The sequence below is a fragment of the Zingiber officinale genome, chromosome 7A (assembly GCF_018446385.1).
Source record: "Zingiber officinale cultivar Zhangliang chromosome 7A, Zo_v1.1, whole genome shotgun sequence".
NCBI classification, from domain to species: domain Eukaryota; kingdom Viridiplantae; phylum Streptophyta; class Magnoliopsida; order Zingiberales; family Zingiberaceae; genus Zingiber; species Zingiber officinale.
The window spans coordinates 130,639,975-130,654,502 of NC_055998.1; the positions used below are offsets into that span (position 1 = coordinate 130,639,975).

At 37.0% G+C, this 14,528-nt stretch overlaps 1 protein-coding gene across 1 annotated transcript; it reads right to left on the reverse strand.

Annotated features, from left to right (window-relative positions):
* Positions 1 to 3,791: 3,791 nt before the first annotated feature.
* LOC122002575 (protein VTE6, chloroplastic-like) lies at positions 3,792 to 14,221 on the reverse strand. The gene is made up of 5 exons (XM_042557788.1): positions 13,824 to 14,221; positions 13,006 to 13,259; positions 12,030 to 12,153; positions 4,936 to 5,040; positions 3,792 to 4,037 (listed from the first exon to the last, which is right to left on the reverse strand). Exons 1-5 carry the CDS (start codon positions 14,205 to 14,207, stop codon positions 3,951 to 3,953), a joined length of 954 nt encoding a protein of 317 aa, XP_042413722.1. The 5' UTR covers positions 14,208 to 14,221; the 3' UTR covers positions 3,792 to 3,950.
* Positions 14,222 to 14,528: the final 307 nt, after the last annotated feature.

The following is a 14,528-nucleotide window of genomic DNA, read 5'->3' on the forward strand; positions in this document are numbered from 1 at the left end:
TCACTCACCACTTTCTTAGCTTCTTTCTTGGCTATTGTATATTTTTTTAAGTTTTCCTCATTCTTACAAATATATAATTCCTTATAAGCTATTCGTTTTTCCTTCACTTTCTCTTGTACTTTCTCATTCCACCACCAAGATTCTTTACTTAGCGGTGCATGCCCCTTTGACTCACCGAGGACACTCTTAGCTACTATTTTTAACTTTGATACCATCTTATCCCATGTTGTATTAGAGTCATCATATATTTCACCTAATGCTTGTATTTATCTTCTCCTTAAATATATGTTGCTTCCCATCCTTTAACTTCCACCACTTAATTCTAGGAATTGTATATATTTTCTTTCTATTGATACTATGTTTAAGGCGTATATCCAACACTACTACCCTATGTTGGGTAGTTAAGCTTTCTCCAGGGATGACTTTGCAATCTTTACAAATATTTCTATCCTTCTTCCTAACCATAAGAAAGTCAATTTGCGATTTATTATTCCCACTTTTGAATGTGACTAAGTGTTCTTCTCTTTTCTTAAAAAATGTATTAGCTAATATAAGGTCATATGCTATCGCAAAATCTAATATAGTTTTCCCTTCCTCATTCCTCGTTCCAAACCCATAGCTCCCATGTACTCTCTCATATTCCTCATTTTTCACTCCGACATGCCCATTTAGATCACCTCCTATTAAAATCCTTTCATTTGGTGAAATATTTTGTAGTATTTCATCTAAATCCTCCCAAAACCTTAATTTGGTAGCTTCATCTAATCCTACTTGTGGTGCATATACGCTAATTATGTTCATAGTTTCTTTCGCCACTATTATCTTAAGGGCTATAATTCTATCCCCTTTTCTAACTACTCCTACAACTTCATCCTTTAACAAACTATCTACAATAATACCCACTCCATTTCTTGTTTTACTCTTTCCAGTGTACCATAACTTAAAACCCGAGTTCTCTATCATCTTTGCCTTCTCACCTGTCCATTTTGTCTCTTGTACACACAAAATATTAATTTTTCTCCTAATCATCATATCTACTACCTCCATTGATTTACCAGTGAGAGTTCCTATATTCCATGTTCCAAATCTTAGATTATTAGTTTTCCTATCATATTTGTTCTTATCTAACCTATGGTGTGAGAACTCTTGCCTATTTAACACTACACCCAAGTTCTCATGGAGATGTAGCGGTCCTTGCTGAGACGTTACAGTCGGACCCTGTAACGCGAACTCTTGCATATTTATCACTACACCCGAGTTCTGGAGATGTAGCGGTCCTTGCCGAGACGTTACAATCGGACCCTGCAACGCGTTCCTTCCGGGGAACAACCTAGCATTAGCACAATAGTTTAATGGATTCATTCATGAAATATTTGTCATAGTTTGACGCTGGCTGGCAACCTAACGCAACCCTCCTCCTTTATCCGGGCTTGGGACCGGCCATGACCGGTCATCATGGGCGGAGTTTATATATATATATATAATCAACGAAAGTTTTTTTTTGAAAAATGATATGTTCAAGAAAAGAATTTCAAAGATAGACACATATAATGATGGGGTTTATAAAAAATAAATGGTGAATTATAAATTTATATGTTTAACCTTAAATATTTCATTGAGATTTTTCCTTGAATATATCAATTTTTTTTTTCTTCTCTCTTCTTTCATTCTTTCATGTTCTGAAACAAACATTTCAAAAAGAATCTTATTTTGAAAATTTACAACTCCCATCAAGATCAATGGCAAATCTTTGACAAATCCACCAAACAGCTTTTGCCAGATCGAGACTGAATCCCCTTCCAAGATCAATGGCAAATCTTTGACAAATCCACCAAACAGCTTTTGCCAGATCGAGACTGAATCCCCTTCCAATTAAAACTACTTTTTTTTGTTATTAATTTGACCTTTTATTGTAGTCTTTGTAATTATGCTGAACCAGTTGACGGACAACAGGCATTAGATTTTGTTTCGTTTTCTTTGCCTTGAAACTGGCTCCATGACGAATCGAACAACTGGAAGAGGTTCGCACTCCCTCTCCTTTCTTTCACAACAAATTTTCTATTGCGTTGACTTTTTTAAAAAACATTTTCAGCGAATTTTCTGAAATATGATGCGCTAGCTGACTCAAGTCAAACCCTCTGTTGTTTGCCCTGCTTCCTCCTCACATCTCGCGTTGTTTGCTCTCTTAGAATTCGTTGACTTTAACGTTGGTAGATTCTCTGGGATTTGCTGAGCAAAACATCGCTGTTTTCATTCTCTGCTTCGGCTTCTCTTCGCTTCTCCATTGACAAATGGCGGCTTTGGGAATAGGGATGGATTCGACTGACTCGGAACTGTCGGTTCGACTAGTCAATGGTTGGGAATTGCTGATTTGATAATTTCAGAAATATGGATCCTTAATTTTAACCTTCCAGAATTATGATTCACAATTCAAACTATTCATGGTTCATAACGGTTCAAAAATATATTTTTTAAATTTTAAAAAATATTTTTAAAATTATAAATTTATAAAAATATAAAATATAAAAGATTTATATTTATTTAAGCTATATATGTATCTCTTAGGAAATATTTAATTCAGTATTAAAATTTTTTACTGTCATTTGAAATTTTTTTTCCAACTAATCATTAGTATTTGAGTTTCCAAAAAGTGGAGAGTTAAAATAGATAAAAATAATATTATAATAAATTCTAAACCATCTTTTTTTATATATCAATATTTATTTTTATCTAAGATTAATATGTATATATAAAATTAGATAATCGGATTGAATATTAGATATCGATAGTTCCAATCCTCCATCAAATTTGGAAAAAATTATCATTCCTACCCTAAACCTCTTTCTAAGAGAGAAAATTTGCATCCTAAGATAGAACGTAGGAGAAGCTCCCTAAAGAACTCATCCATGGAAACTGAAGCTCATTCATAATTCGGCTTGCTAAAAGAGTGGCATTTGATCAATATTATCAAAGCTTGCGTGTTCTATTTATTAGTATTCAAGTCTTGTCATTGGCCTTCGGAGTCAGCAACAACGCTTAAAAAAAATAGTGAAACACAATGTGAGACGATAAACTCTTTCTTTCGTCTAGTTAAATCGTAAGACCATTGTAGATCTTAAAAGATATATTATGGGGTGAATATTATCTTCGAAATAATTTTTGGACATGGAGGTCGAATTTTACACAGTTGTGGTTTACTACTGTCTACTGATAAGCCACCTATCTCAGAGTTTCAAAGTACAAAGAGTTTGGTCTCCTTCACCACTATACACTATACAGGAATCTGATCGGTAATTATAATTTAAACAAATTTGTAAAATTATATACTCTAGAGATATACTAACTTCGTGACTTAGTGCAGGTATCTGTTGGTCGTAAACCAGTCACTGGCCTTAGGGTAAGCCTTGAATGGAGCAACCAGACCCGATCAGCCATCCGTTTACAGCATTTCGGGGCCTTACCAAAGATCCTCCTACCTCATTGGGACTCTCACATCGCAATCGGTCCACCAAAATGGTAAGGTCAGGAGAAGTGGGACTCTAAACCCTAAACCTTAGACCTCTCTGGCATTTACATAGCAACTGGAGCTCAACTTGGGGTATGGGATTTTAGACAATAAGGTCCTCTTTTGTGGCTGTTTTTCCATGTTTGTCATCTGACAAGGCTTCCTTTTCCCTAGACGCCTTGAGCCTAAGGTTGTCCCTGGTTAATTTTGCTTAGACTTTGTTTAGGAATTTTCATGATAATAAACATAATGTTATGCCCCAGAAATTTGGAAATGACTAATTGAATTATCAAAAAAAAATTATGGATTGACAGAATAAAGAAATTCACTTGTTCTATGAGAAATTGTGCCAACCTTCTCTAAAATGCAAGCCTTCTCACTTTCTCAGTTTATGCTCTTAGGGCAGGCCTTCCATTTAAGCATCTTCATATAACAATGAGTGTGTTCAATTTGTCAGAATGAGCAGCTGCAACAACATTGCCAAAATGCTGCCAATCGAGATGTTGATAATGTTAACGACGTCATTGTTCAGCTGCATGTGAAGAGAAAAGCAATAATATAACTGTGAGCCTAAACTGGAGGTACATATTTGAAGAACTTGTGTAATCAGGAGCAGATTATGTGGTAAAAATAACGAGAGCGGCCAAAATGAAAAGTCACAAAATCTCTCCCATTCTTGAGAAATTGATCTAAGAAAAGTAGATTGGATTAGAATGGGTTGACAGAGAGATTATTTTACCACAATTGCTGTTCAATACTAGAAGTCCAAGTGAAATCGCTTGTGGTAATCAAAGGGCAGGTGCAGGATATTAGTTTATTTGGACTTGTTACTTAGCCAGGGATCTAAGCTTGGTGCTGAACTTTGATTCTGGAAAAAACAAAATGTTGGACGAAGATGAATAAAAAGAGAGATTTTTTTGCCTCGGGAAATGCTTTTCAGCTCTTAAAATCCCAGTAAGATTGCATTTGCAGAAACGAAAGGCAAGTGTAGGAAGGTATTTCAGAACTACTGCTATTAATTACCCAAGGATCAAGTTGGGTATTACATACCTGGTTCTAACTTTTGTCTATCTGAAACCTTTCGAATGATCTAAGTAGTAAGTTTGTTTTGAAATTTCCATCCTCCAAAAGGAAGACCAACAAAAAAAAAAGGGGGGTTATTTGTACAATGATTTTTGTCTTCACAAGGACCGGTAAAATAGGGTAAAATAGGAAGCTGGGTGGTACAAGATTATATTGGAGATTGGAAAAGGTTTAAGGTATCTACTAGCAAAGTTATAAATGAGTCTAGCTGCATCCTTCCTGATACATTAAACTCTTAACAGGAGAGTAAAAGTTAGTTAATTTTCGTTACATGACTTACATCAATAGGCAAGGGATATCTGACTACATAAAAACATACGGAGCATATAATTTTAGTAAAACCTTACCCATTGAAAACTGTCTTTGTCTTGGAGCGTAGCACCAATTAAACTCTCGCCAAAGTTTGCAATCTGAGAAGCCAAAACACAAATAGAAGCTTGCGGTAAATCTACCTGCATCATCAAGGTGTGACACAAATGGTACCAGTTACAACCAATGGAAGAATCCTTGTAGAAAAAATGAATTATTATTAAATCAAGAGCCAAAATGGAAAACCTTTAATTCATATGTTTTACACAACACATATGTTTTAGTGGCTGAACTTACCAGCGCACTAAAATCTTGCTTCTGTCATCATCATTGTTGTCATCATCAAGCCATGTATGTCCTAATTATTTCAGGTTAGCCAAATGAATTTTACCCCTCCATTGAGATTGCTCTATGCAAGCAATTCTAGTAAAATTCAAATTAATCAAATCATTTTATCACATTGACTGGCGTTTTCTTTGATCTCTTTCTATCCCTTACATCTTCCACACTAAGTTATCTCTCTTAAGTATAGCATTATTGATTATCTTTTAACATGCTCATACCATCTCGACCTATTCTCGTTGATGTATCAGAAGCACACGTAATTGCTTTCAAATATTAGCATTTTTTATTTTATCTTTTCTAACAACCCCACTCACTTATCTTAACAGGATGCATTAGCTCCTTTTGTACATATTGTTTTCTAGCAGTCCTAGTCCAACTCTGATCTATTAAGGATGGTAGGTCTTACCGCAAGAGGGCATGGTGATTACATAAGATTCTAAAAGTTCCTCTCAATTTTAACTGTTCATATGTTGGAAATCCGGTCATCATTAAAATCAAAGATATACAAATCAGGAAAAATAGGAAAGGATCATTTGTCAATTATTAGCTTTAATTAGTTTTCTTATTATTTAATTTCCTTTTCATTAGTTTTCTTTCTATTGTAAATTCTCACTATAAACAAGAGAGTCGTGTACCTATTCTTTTATAAAAGAAATTATTTCTTCCTCATTTTTTAAGTTGGCATCAGAACTATGTCAGAAGTCACGCGAAACCACTACAATCTCTGCCACTATGGTAAAACCTTCTGAGACCCTGCAACACCATTCCAACTCTCATTCAGTTCAGATCACCAACATCCGCCTAAATGGTGACAACTTCCTCGATTACCAGCGCAAGTCTGATGATAAGCCACGGGTTTGGTGCGATTTCTGCAACAAGCCTCGCCATACACGTGAGACATGCTGGAAAATTCATGGCAAACCTGCCAACTGGAAAAATAGCAAGCAAGGAGAGAAGAATCGTGGAATTCCTACAGCAAATGAAGCCGACTCAGGTTCCTTCAACAAAGAGCAGATGGATCAACTCTTGAAGCTGATAAAATCCAACTTCTCATCTCGTATTCCTAGTGTTTCCTTGGCACAAACAGGTAGCAATCCTAAAGCTCTCCACATGTCTAAAGCTCTCTCTTGTTTAAACTCCTCTCCGTGGATCATAGATTCTAGAGCCACATACCACATGTATAGTTGCTCTCACCTATTTGATACTTATTCCCCTTATTCTGGAAACGAGAAAATTAGAATTGCTGATGGTAGTTTTTCACCTATTGCAGGCAAAAGACTTATCAAACTGATCGAACAATTTAATCTCAATTCTGCTCGTCATGTTCCTAAATTAGCCTGCAACCTTTTGTCTGTTAGTAAACTATGTAAAGATTCTAATTATCGTATTATATTTTTTTGAATCACATTGTGAATTTTAGGACCAGAACTCGGGCATGATGATTGGGCGTGCTAGGATGATTGAAGGTTTCTACTACTTGGATGAAATACCTATTAGTAATAAAAAAGCTCAGAGCCTTAACAGTATTAGTTCAAACTCAGTTCCAGAAAAAATAATGCTATGACACTATAGACTAGGATATCCTCGCTTTCCTTTTCGAAAAATCTTATTTCCAAAATTATTTAAAGGCATTGATTGTTCTTCTTTACACTGTGAAACTTGTTTTTTTGCAAAATTTCATCGTTCAACTTATTTGCTAAAAAAACATTACCAGGCCTCCAAACCTTTTTACTTGATTCATAGTGATGTTTGGGGCCCATCTAAAATTACTACTCTTTCTGGAAAAAAATGGTTTGTAACATTTATTGATGACCATACACGTTTATGTTGGATTTATCTAATGAATAAAAAATCGAAAGTGAGAAATTTGTTCAAAAATTTTTACACTATGATTGAAAACCAATTTCAAACCAAAATTTGTATTTTACATTCTAACAATGGAACAGAATATTTTAATGAGCACTTGGGTGATTTTTTGAATGGAAAAGGTATTTTTCATCAATTCACTTGCCGAGTTACCCCTCAACAAAATGGCATTGCAGAACGAAAAAAATAAACATTTACTTGAAGTATCACGTGCCATAATGTTTTATATGAATGTTCCTAAGTATTTATGGGGTGAAGCAATTTTAACAGCCTCTTATTTGATAAATAGGATGCCTACTAAGGTGTTAGAGTACAAAACACCTCTTGCTTGTCTTAAAATTTTTTTTCTTGAAATTAGATTGTTTTTTGATTTGTCTGTCAAAGTTTTTGGATGTACTGTCTATATTCATGTTCCATGTCAATTTCATTCAAAACTTGAACCACGTGCTATAAAATGTGTATTCTTGGGTAATTCGTCGAACAAAAAGGGGTATAAGTTTTTCGATCCTCAAACAAAATTTTTTTTTTAGTGTGGATGTGTCCTTTTTAGAAACAAAACCCTATTTTTCTACAAATTCTCTTCAAGAGACGACAAGTGAAGAAAAAGATAATTTTTTGGACATTTCTAACCCACTTCCTAATATCATTTTTTCTGACAATCTTGAAAATAATCACCCACCTCTAGTGCCTAGTGTTGGAAATTCTCGATCAGGGGGAGAAATACTACAAACTGATCGTCGTGATCTGAATTCTGAGCTCCAAGTTTATACTAGGAAGAGATTTCATCTGAGGAATAAAGACTCGAATGTCAAACCTGCACAACACCCGTCTGAAAAACCGAGCTCTGGCTTCGAAATTTCAGGTAACCCTATCACAAGTCCAGCTTTGATTCCTCTTATTGTGTCTAATTCTTCACCTACTATTCCCGATCTTGATGTTCCTATAGCAATTAGAAAAGGTGTTCGAAATTGCACTAATCATCCTATTGCAAATTATTTTTCCTACCAGATACCGTCAAAAAAACCACAAAGCTTTCACTTCTAGGATTTCACACTTGTTTGTTCCAAGGAATATACAGGAAGCGTTGGATGATCCGAGTTGGAATTTAGCAGTCATGGAAGAGATGAATGCTTTAAGGAGAAGTGACACTTGGGAGATAGTTGATCTACCCAAAGGCAAGAAACGAATTGGGTGTAAATGGGTGTTTACAATAAAATGTAAAGCTAATAGAAGTATTGAAAGGTACAAGGCTAGACTGGTGGCTAAAGGCTTCACTCAGACTTATAGGATTAACTATCAAGAGACCTTTGCTCCAGTCGCTAAGATAAACTCTATCAAAATTCTGTTATCTCTTGTAGCAAATTCAGATTGACCTCTACATCAACTTGACATTAAAAATGCATTTTTCAATGGTGATTTAGAAGAGGAGGTGTTCATGAGTCTACCGCCAGGATTTGTACAGTCACCAAGAGCATGATTTGAACACTTTGGAAAGGTTGTTATTAGTTATGGTTTTTTGCAGAGTCAAGCAGATCACACAATATTTTATAAACATTCAAAAAGGGGTAAAGTTGTTGTTTTAATTGTTTACGTTGATGACATTATCTTAACCAGTGATGATGAAACAAAATTAGCAGGCCTAAAAAGGAGACTCGCAAAAGAGTTTCGAATTAAAGATCTAGGAGCTCTCAAGTATTTCCACCAGTCCAAGAGTTTGGTACTGGTCATTGAAGATGAGTTATTGTTGCCTGCCACAAGCTATTCTGGAATGCATCTTGTGGCCATCAAAAATCTCAGTCCATTGGCCATGCCTCTTCCCTGGAGAGGTAATATGGGGCTTTGAGAATTATTTCATCAAGCGTATATATGCTTTCATGCTTGCAAACAAGTGAGCTATCTGTTTGAGGAGTACACTGCCAGCTCTGGTGGATCAACTAAAGAGTAAGATACATAACTCCTGAGATGCCCACACGACATTCATGCATCTCAAAGTCTATTTCTTTTTTTCTTTTTTTACTAAGAGATGTAATTAATGGATGATATCTAATTTTTGCATTTGGATCACAATGGGTTGACAAGAATTTAACTTCCCATTCTAGCCTCACACAAGGTGAGGTAGGTAAAGTTATAGTGAAATATTCTCTTTCTCACCCTAGTCTTGCAAGGCATGATAGTATACTGTGAGGGTAGGGCAAAGAAATACAAAAAAAAAACTAACTTATTGGAAGTAAACAATCAACCATATCATTCTAAAATTCCATTTTACGCAGGGAAAGCAACAGAGAATAGACCTATCATGGTGAAATCAACAAAATGCATACTTGAATACAATACTTTGGTTGAAGGAAATTTGATATGAAGGATGAAGTTTGAATTAGGTGTTCTTACCTTTAGTTCATCTAATTCAGATGAACTAGAAGCAATTCAGAATGAAGTGGAAGCACCTTTATCTGAATTGGACGAGTTACTCTTCATCTGAATTGCTCCCAGTTTATATTGAACTGGATGAACTGCTTCCGCTTCATTCTGAACAGCATTCAGTTCATCCGAAATGTCTGAACCACTTTCAGTGCATCTGTTCAACTGCTCTCACTTCATATGATCTGCTTCTAGTTCATCCAAATGAACTGCTTTTGTCCAAACTATTCATAGTTCATCCTAGCTGGATGAACTGCTCCCAGTTCAGAAGAAGTGGCATGCCAGTTAGCTAAACTAGGAACACAATGATTCAATTATCATCCTTCACATGAAGCTTCCTTCAACTAAAGCACCATACTCAAATCTGCACTCAAGCTAAATTGAGTAGGCTTAAATATCTGTTGTGATTTGTTATGATTTGACCATAATAAGGCCCAGAATAGGGTACTAAGTCCTACCATCAACCACAACTCACCCCACATGGATTTTACTTGACATTCCACCACCATGGGCCCACCCCATATTTCATGAAGTTAGATAGCCCCAATTAGGTCAAGTTGGTGCAGAGCGCCATAGGGTTAGGTCAAATTATCCTCCAAGATAGTGACAGCAATGGATTTTAAGAAATTTGAGATGTAAATAGCCTTGTCTTCACATTTTCATTATTTCTTTTCTTCATCTTTGAATACCTTTAAACTAGTACCAAGATTGGTATAGATATGCTTTGTCAGTAGCAAATAGTGTGAGTAATCACACATCCGATGCTCAAATGAGCATTGAAGGGGCTGATGAACAACTAAGATACATTTGAAGGTAATGAGTACTATTGGGGTTCAATTAAAGTTCCACATTGAAAAAATTTAATAAAGATTATGAGTTTAAAAAGGATATAGGATATCTCCATTGGAATGAAGTCTTTTAGGTAAAGCCCAAAAGCAAAACCATGAGGACTTAGGCACAAAGTGGACAATATCATATCATTGTGGAGATATCTAAATTATTTTTGATCATTCAATTGGTATCAGAGTCATGGTCCATACCAGATGCAATGTGGGACTTTGAACAAAGTTGAGGGTGGGCCCATGGTAGGTCAGGTTGATCGGATGCTTGTGGAAAGACCCCAGAGTAGGTCAGGTTGACCGAATGCTTGTGGGAAGGCCTGGAACAGGTCAGCATGACCGGATACTCGCAGGGAGGCCCGAAGCAGCTCAAGGTGACCGGATGCGGATGCTTGCAGGAAGACCCCAGAGCAGGTCAAGGTGACCGAATGCTCGCGGGGAGGCCCGGAGTAGGTCAAGGTGACCAGATGCGGATGCTTGCGGGGAGGCTCCGAGCAAGTCAGGATGACCAGATACTCGCGGGGAGGCCTGGACCATAAGAGTAATTGTGGTCCTTCGTTTGAGGAGAGGATTGTTGGGATTGGAAAGATTTGATAAAGATCATGGGTTTAAAAAGAATGTAAGATATCTCCATTGGCACGAGGCCTTTTGGGGAGAGCCCAAGAGCAAAGTCATGAGGATCTACGCCCAAAGTGGACAATATCATGTCACTGTGGAGATATGTGGATAACCTTTGGGCACAACAAATGCTAACATAGCCATTGTCCAAACCAGATGTAATGTGGGGTGACCTTAAATGAAGTTGAGGTTGAGCCTGAGGTAGGTCAGAATGACCGGATGCTTGCGGGAAGACCCCAAAGTAGATCAGGATGACCAAATACTCGCGGGGAGGCCCAGAGCAGGTTAGGATGATTGGATTCTTACAGGGAGGCCTGGAACAAGTCAGGGTGACTGGATACTCGCAGGGAGGCACGAAGTAAGTCAAGGTGACCGAATGCTCATGGGGAGGCCCAGAGTAGGTCAAGGTGACTGGATGCGGATGCTTGCAGGGAGGCCCAGAGCAGGATGACCAGATGCTCGCGGGGAGACCCAGACCATGAGAGTAATTGTGGTCTTTCGTTTGAGGGGAGGATTGTTGGGGTTCAATCAAAATCCCATATTGGAAAGATTTGGTAAAGATTATGAGTGTAAAAAGGATGTAGGATATCTCCATTGGAATGAGGTCTTTTGGGTAAAACCTAAGAGCAAAACCATGAGGGCTTAGGCCCAAAGTGGATAATATCATACCATTGTGAAGATATCTAAATTCTTTTTTATCATTCAAGTACAGAAACTTGTGGGGTAGGGTAGATCACAGGTTTATGGAATTGTGCCCATTCCAAAAGCATTCAAAAACATGTGAATATTCCATAATTCAAGGAGGTTTTATACTTCAAGAAAAGATAAATAGCAGAGTACTGACATTTTGACCCCCTACATTTTGTTTGTCCAAATGAGCTAATATTTGGAATTCTTCCATGTAAAATTGAATTCAAATTAGAAGAAGCATTATACATCAAGTTAGAACAACTTCAAATGTAGCAATCGGAGATTCTTGAAATCTCATCATTGTACCAAGGTGGTAATAAATACCAAAGATGAACTTGTGAAAAATGAAAATGCACCTGTCCCATAGAATAAGCAATGCCAGCTAGGAGAATGGATGCAACAACTCCAGAAACAGTCCCTTCAATGCTTACAGCTCCTTCCGTTCCTCTTGGTACTACCTTAAATGTGGTGGCCAAGTACCTGTTCTGAAAGGAGCAAATTCAAAAATTTGTAATCTATTTGTGCATACAGTGTCCTATGTGTTGGTTTTTCCCATTAAATGTAGGCTGGTGCAAAGACATATATATGATAGCAAACAGAGTAAATAAGTAGAGATGCACAACTTTACAAGGTACCCAATGGAAGGAACTTAACAATGCACCTCAAATCACCTTACACTAATGCAAAGGTCCAGAAATGAAAAGCTATACAATAAATGGCAATTTTAAAAGGGCACTTTGAGATTAAAGCTTCAGTTCACCCTAGCACAATTCTTGGAAGAATTGATGAAAATAGTAATTCTAGCATGAGAAGAAAACATGAATGAAGCTACAGCCTGAATGTGCTCAGATTCTTCAGTACTCATAATAACCACTTGTAATCACAAGATCACTTTTCTACAAAAGATTCAATAGAAAGTCCAGCATATACACTTTGTTTTCTTAAAACTGCTAAATAATTGTTAGAAAACTAATAATAACTCACTTCAATTAATGGAATTTGCTGTGGCACATTAAGATGATATGTGTGTAAGATGATACTTAATTTTTAGCATTGTAGTTTAAAAAAGGCTAGCACCATTGCAAATTCAAAGATAAAATACAACATAATTGCAAATTGAATAAAACCAACTTAACCATAATTGACCATCATTGCTATATATTAATATGATCGTAATATATTTTTATGAGTGTACGCGCATGCAAATTCAAAGATTATATATAACATAGTTATAAATGAACTACAACCAACTTACAAAACCATAATTGATTGTCACCCACAACATATTATTGTGATCATAATATGAGTGTGTTTAAGTTCAAATTGACTTACGTAGTTTTTCCATATGCTTTGCCCATCTCACTGGATACAGTATCGGTCAGTTTAGTGCAAAAGCAGGCAACAAAACCTAGTTGCCAAAATCGTGCAAATAAAGCTCCACACATATTGTTTATTGATAGGAGCGCACAAACACAAGCAGAAGCACTCGAGCCAACAACACTGCCTGGTCCTCTTCTTCCTCCTCTTTTTTCTGCTATGCCAAGAGCTTCTTTTTGAGCAATTTTCAACTTTGTGGCTGCAGTCGCCTGTTTACCAAATATGACGAAGAGAAGGCAGAAAAACAGATAAGCAACAAAGCAGGATACTAAGCTCCAACGTTAATTGAATACATATATATTTGTATGTAAAGTATAATAAGCTACGACCAAAAGAATGTATCAACAAATTTATTTAAAAATTCGTCTTTGGACTCTGCTTCACTGACAATAGCATTACAATATGCTCCCCTTTAGTATGGACACCACTTTATATGACTGTCCACATGCCCAAAGTCGAACCATAAAGGAGAGATTCTAGAGAAAGCACGAAGCATATCACTCAGTCAAAGAGCTCCTATGAGTTGTGGAAATGCGTGTACTGATGGCTGATGATGATGGACAACGATTGCTACGACGCAGTGGAACTTGATTAGTAATCTTCGCAATCAAACTTCAAAGCTATCAAACAGGGAAGTATCTCCAGGGAAAAAAAATGCCCTAAGTAGCGACACAGAAAAGTTACCCCAAAGATCGCCCCCGTTCGAGAATAAAGCTAGTGATTCCAAATATTCATAAACATAAAATAAAATAAAATAAAAATTCCAAACTTACGATGGCAAAGTAGGCCGCTACAATGAGGAATCCGGAAGGCCCGAAGGCTCTCCATGATAAAATCCCCAGGAGGAAGGCCGATCCCATGCCGGAAATCGTAAGCCCCGACAATAGAATGGGGGACCCAACGATGAATACGAAGAGGTTGCTGGCAATCGCCGAGTTCCAGGTGGGAGGAGAAGCCCGGACGAGATCGAGGAGAGAGCCCTGGAGTGCCGCCAGCTCCGGGAACAGGGCGACCTTAGGAGGAGGAAGAGGCGTCCCGCAAACGTTTGATCTCGAATAGGGAACTCGGATTCGGGGAACGGCACAGTGGTGGAATGGCCGGAGAGGAAGCGACAGCAGCGGAGACATTGGCCGGGGAAACAAACAAGCAGACGCCATTTCGCCGCGGAGTACGAGAGCGATGTCAGTAGATTTTTATTAGGCAGAATATGGAAAAAAAAAAAAAAAAAAAAAAAAAAAGGTAAATTTGCATGCACTCCCGTAAACTCAACTTTGCATGCAGTCTCTATCCATCAAAAACTTCCTTTTAGGTACAAAAAGTCCAAAAATCAGTATAAATCCTCTTAAATTCAGTATATTAAATTAGAATCTAGTATATTTTCTATTAAATTGAGTACGATTCTTTTTTTCACCTCAAAATATACTCATTTTAGTTTAATGTGCTGAATTTAATAGAAAATATACTCGATTTTTAATATA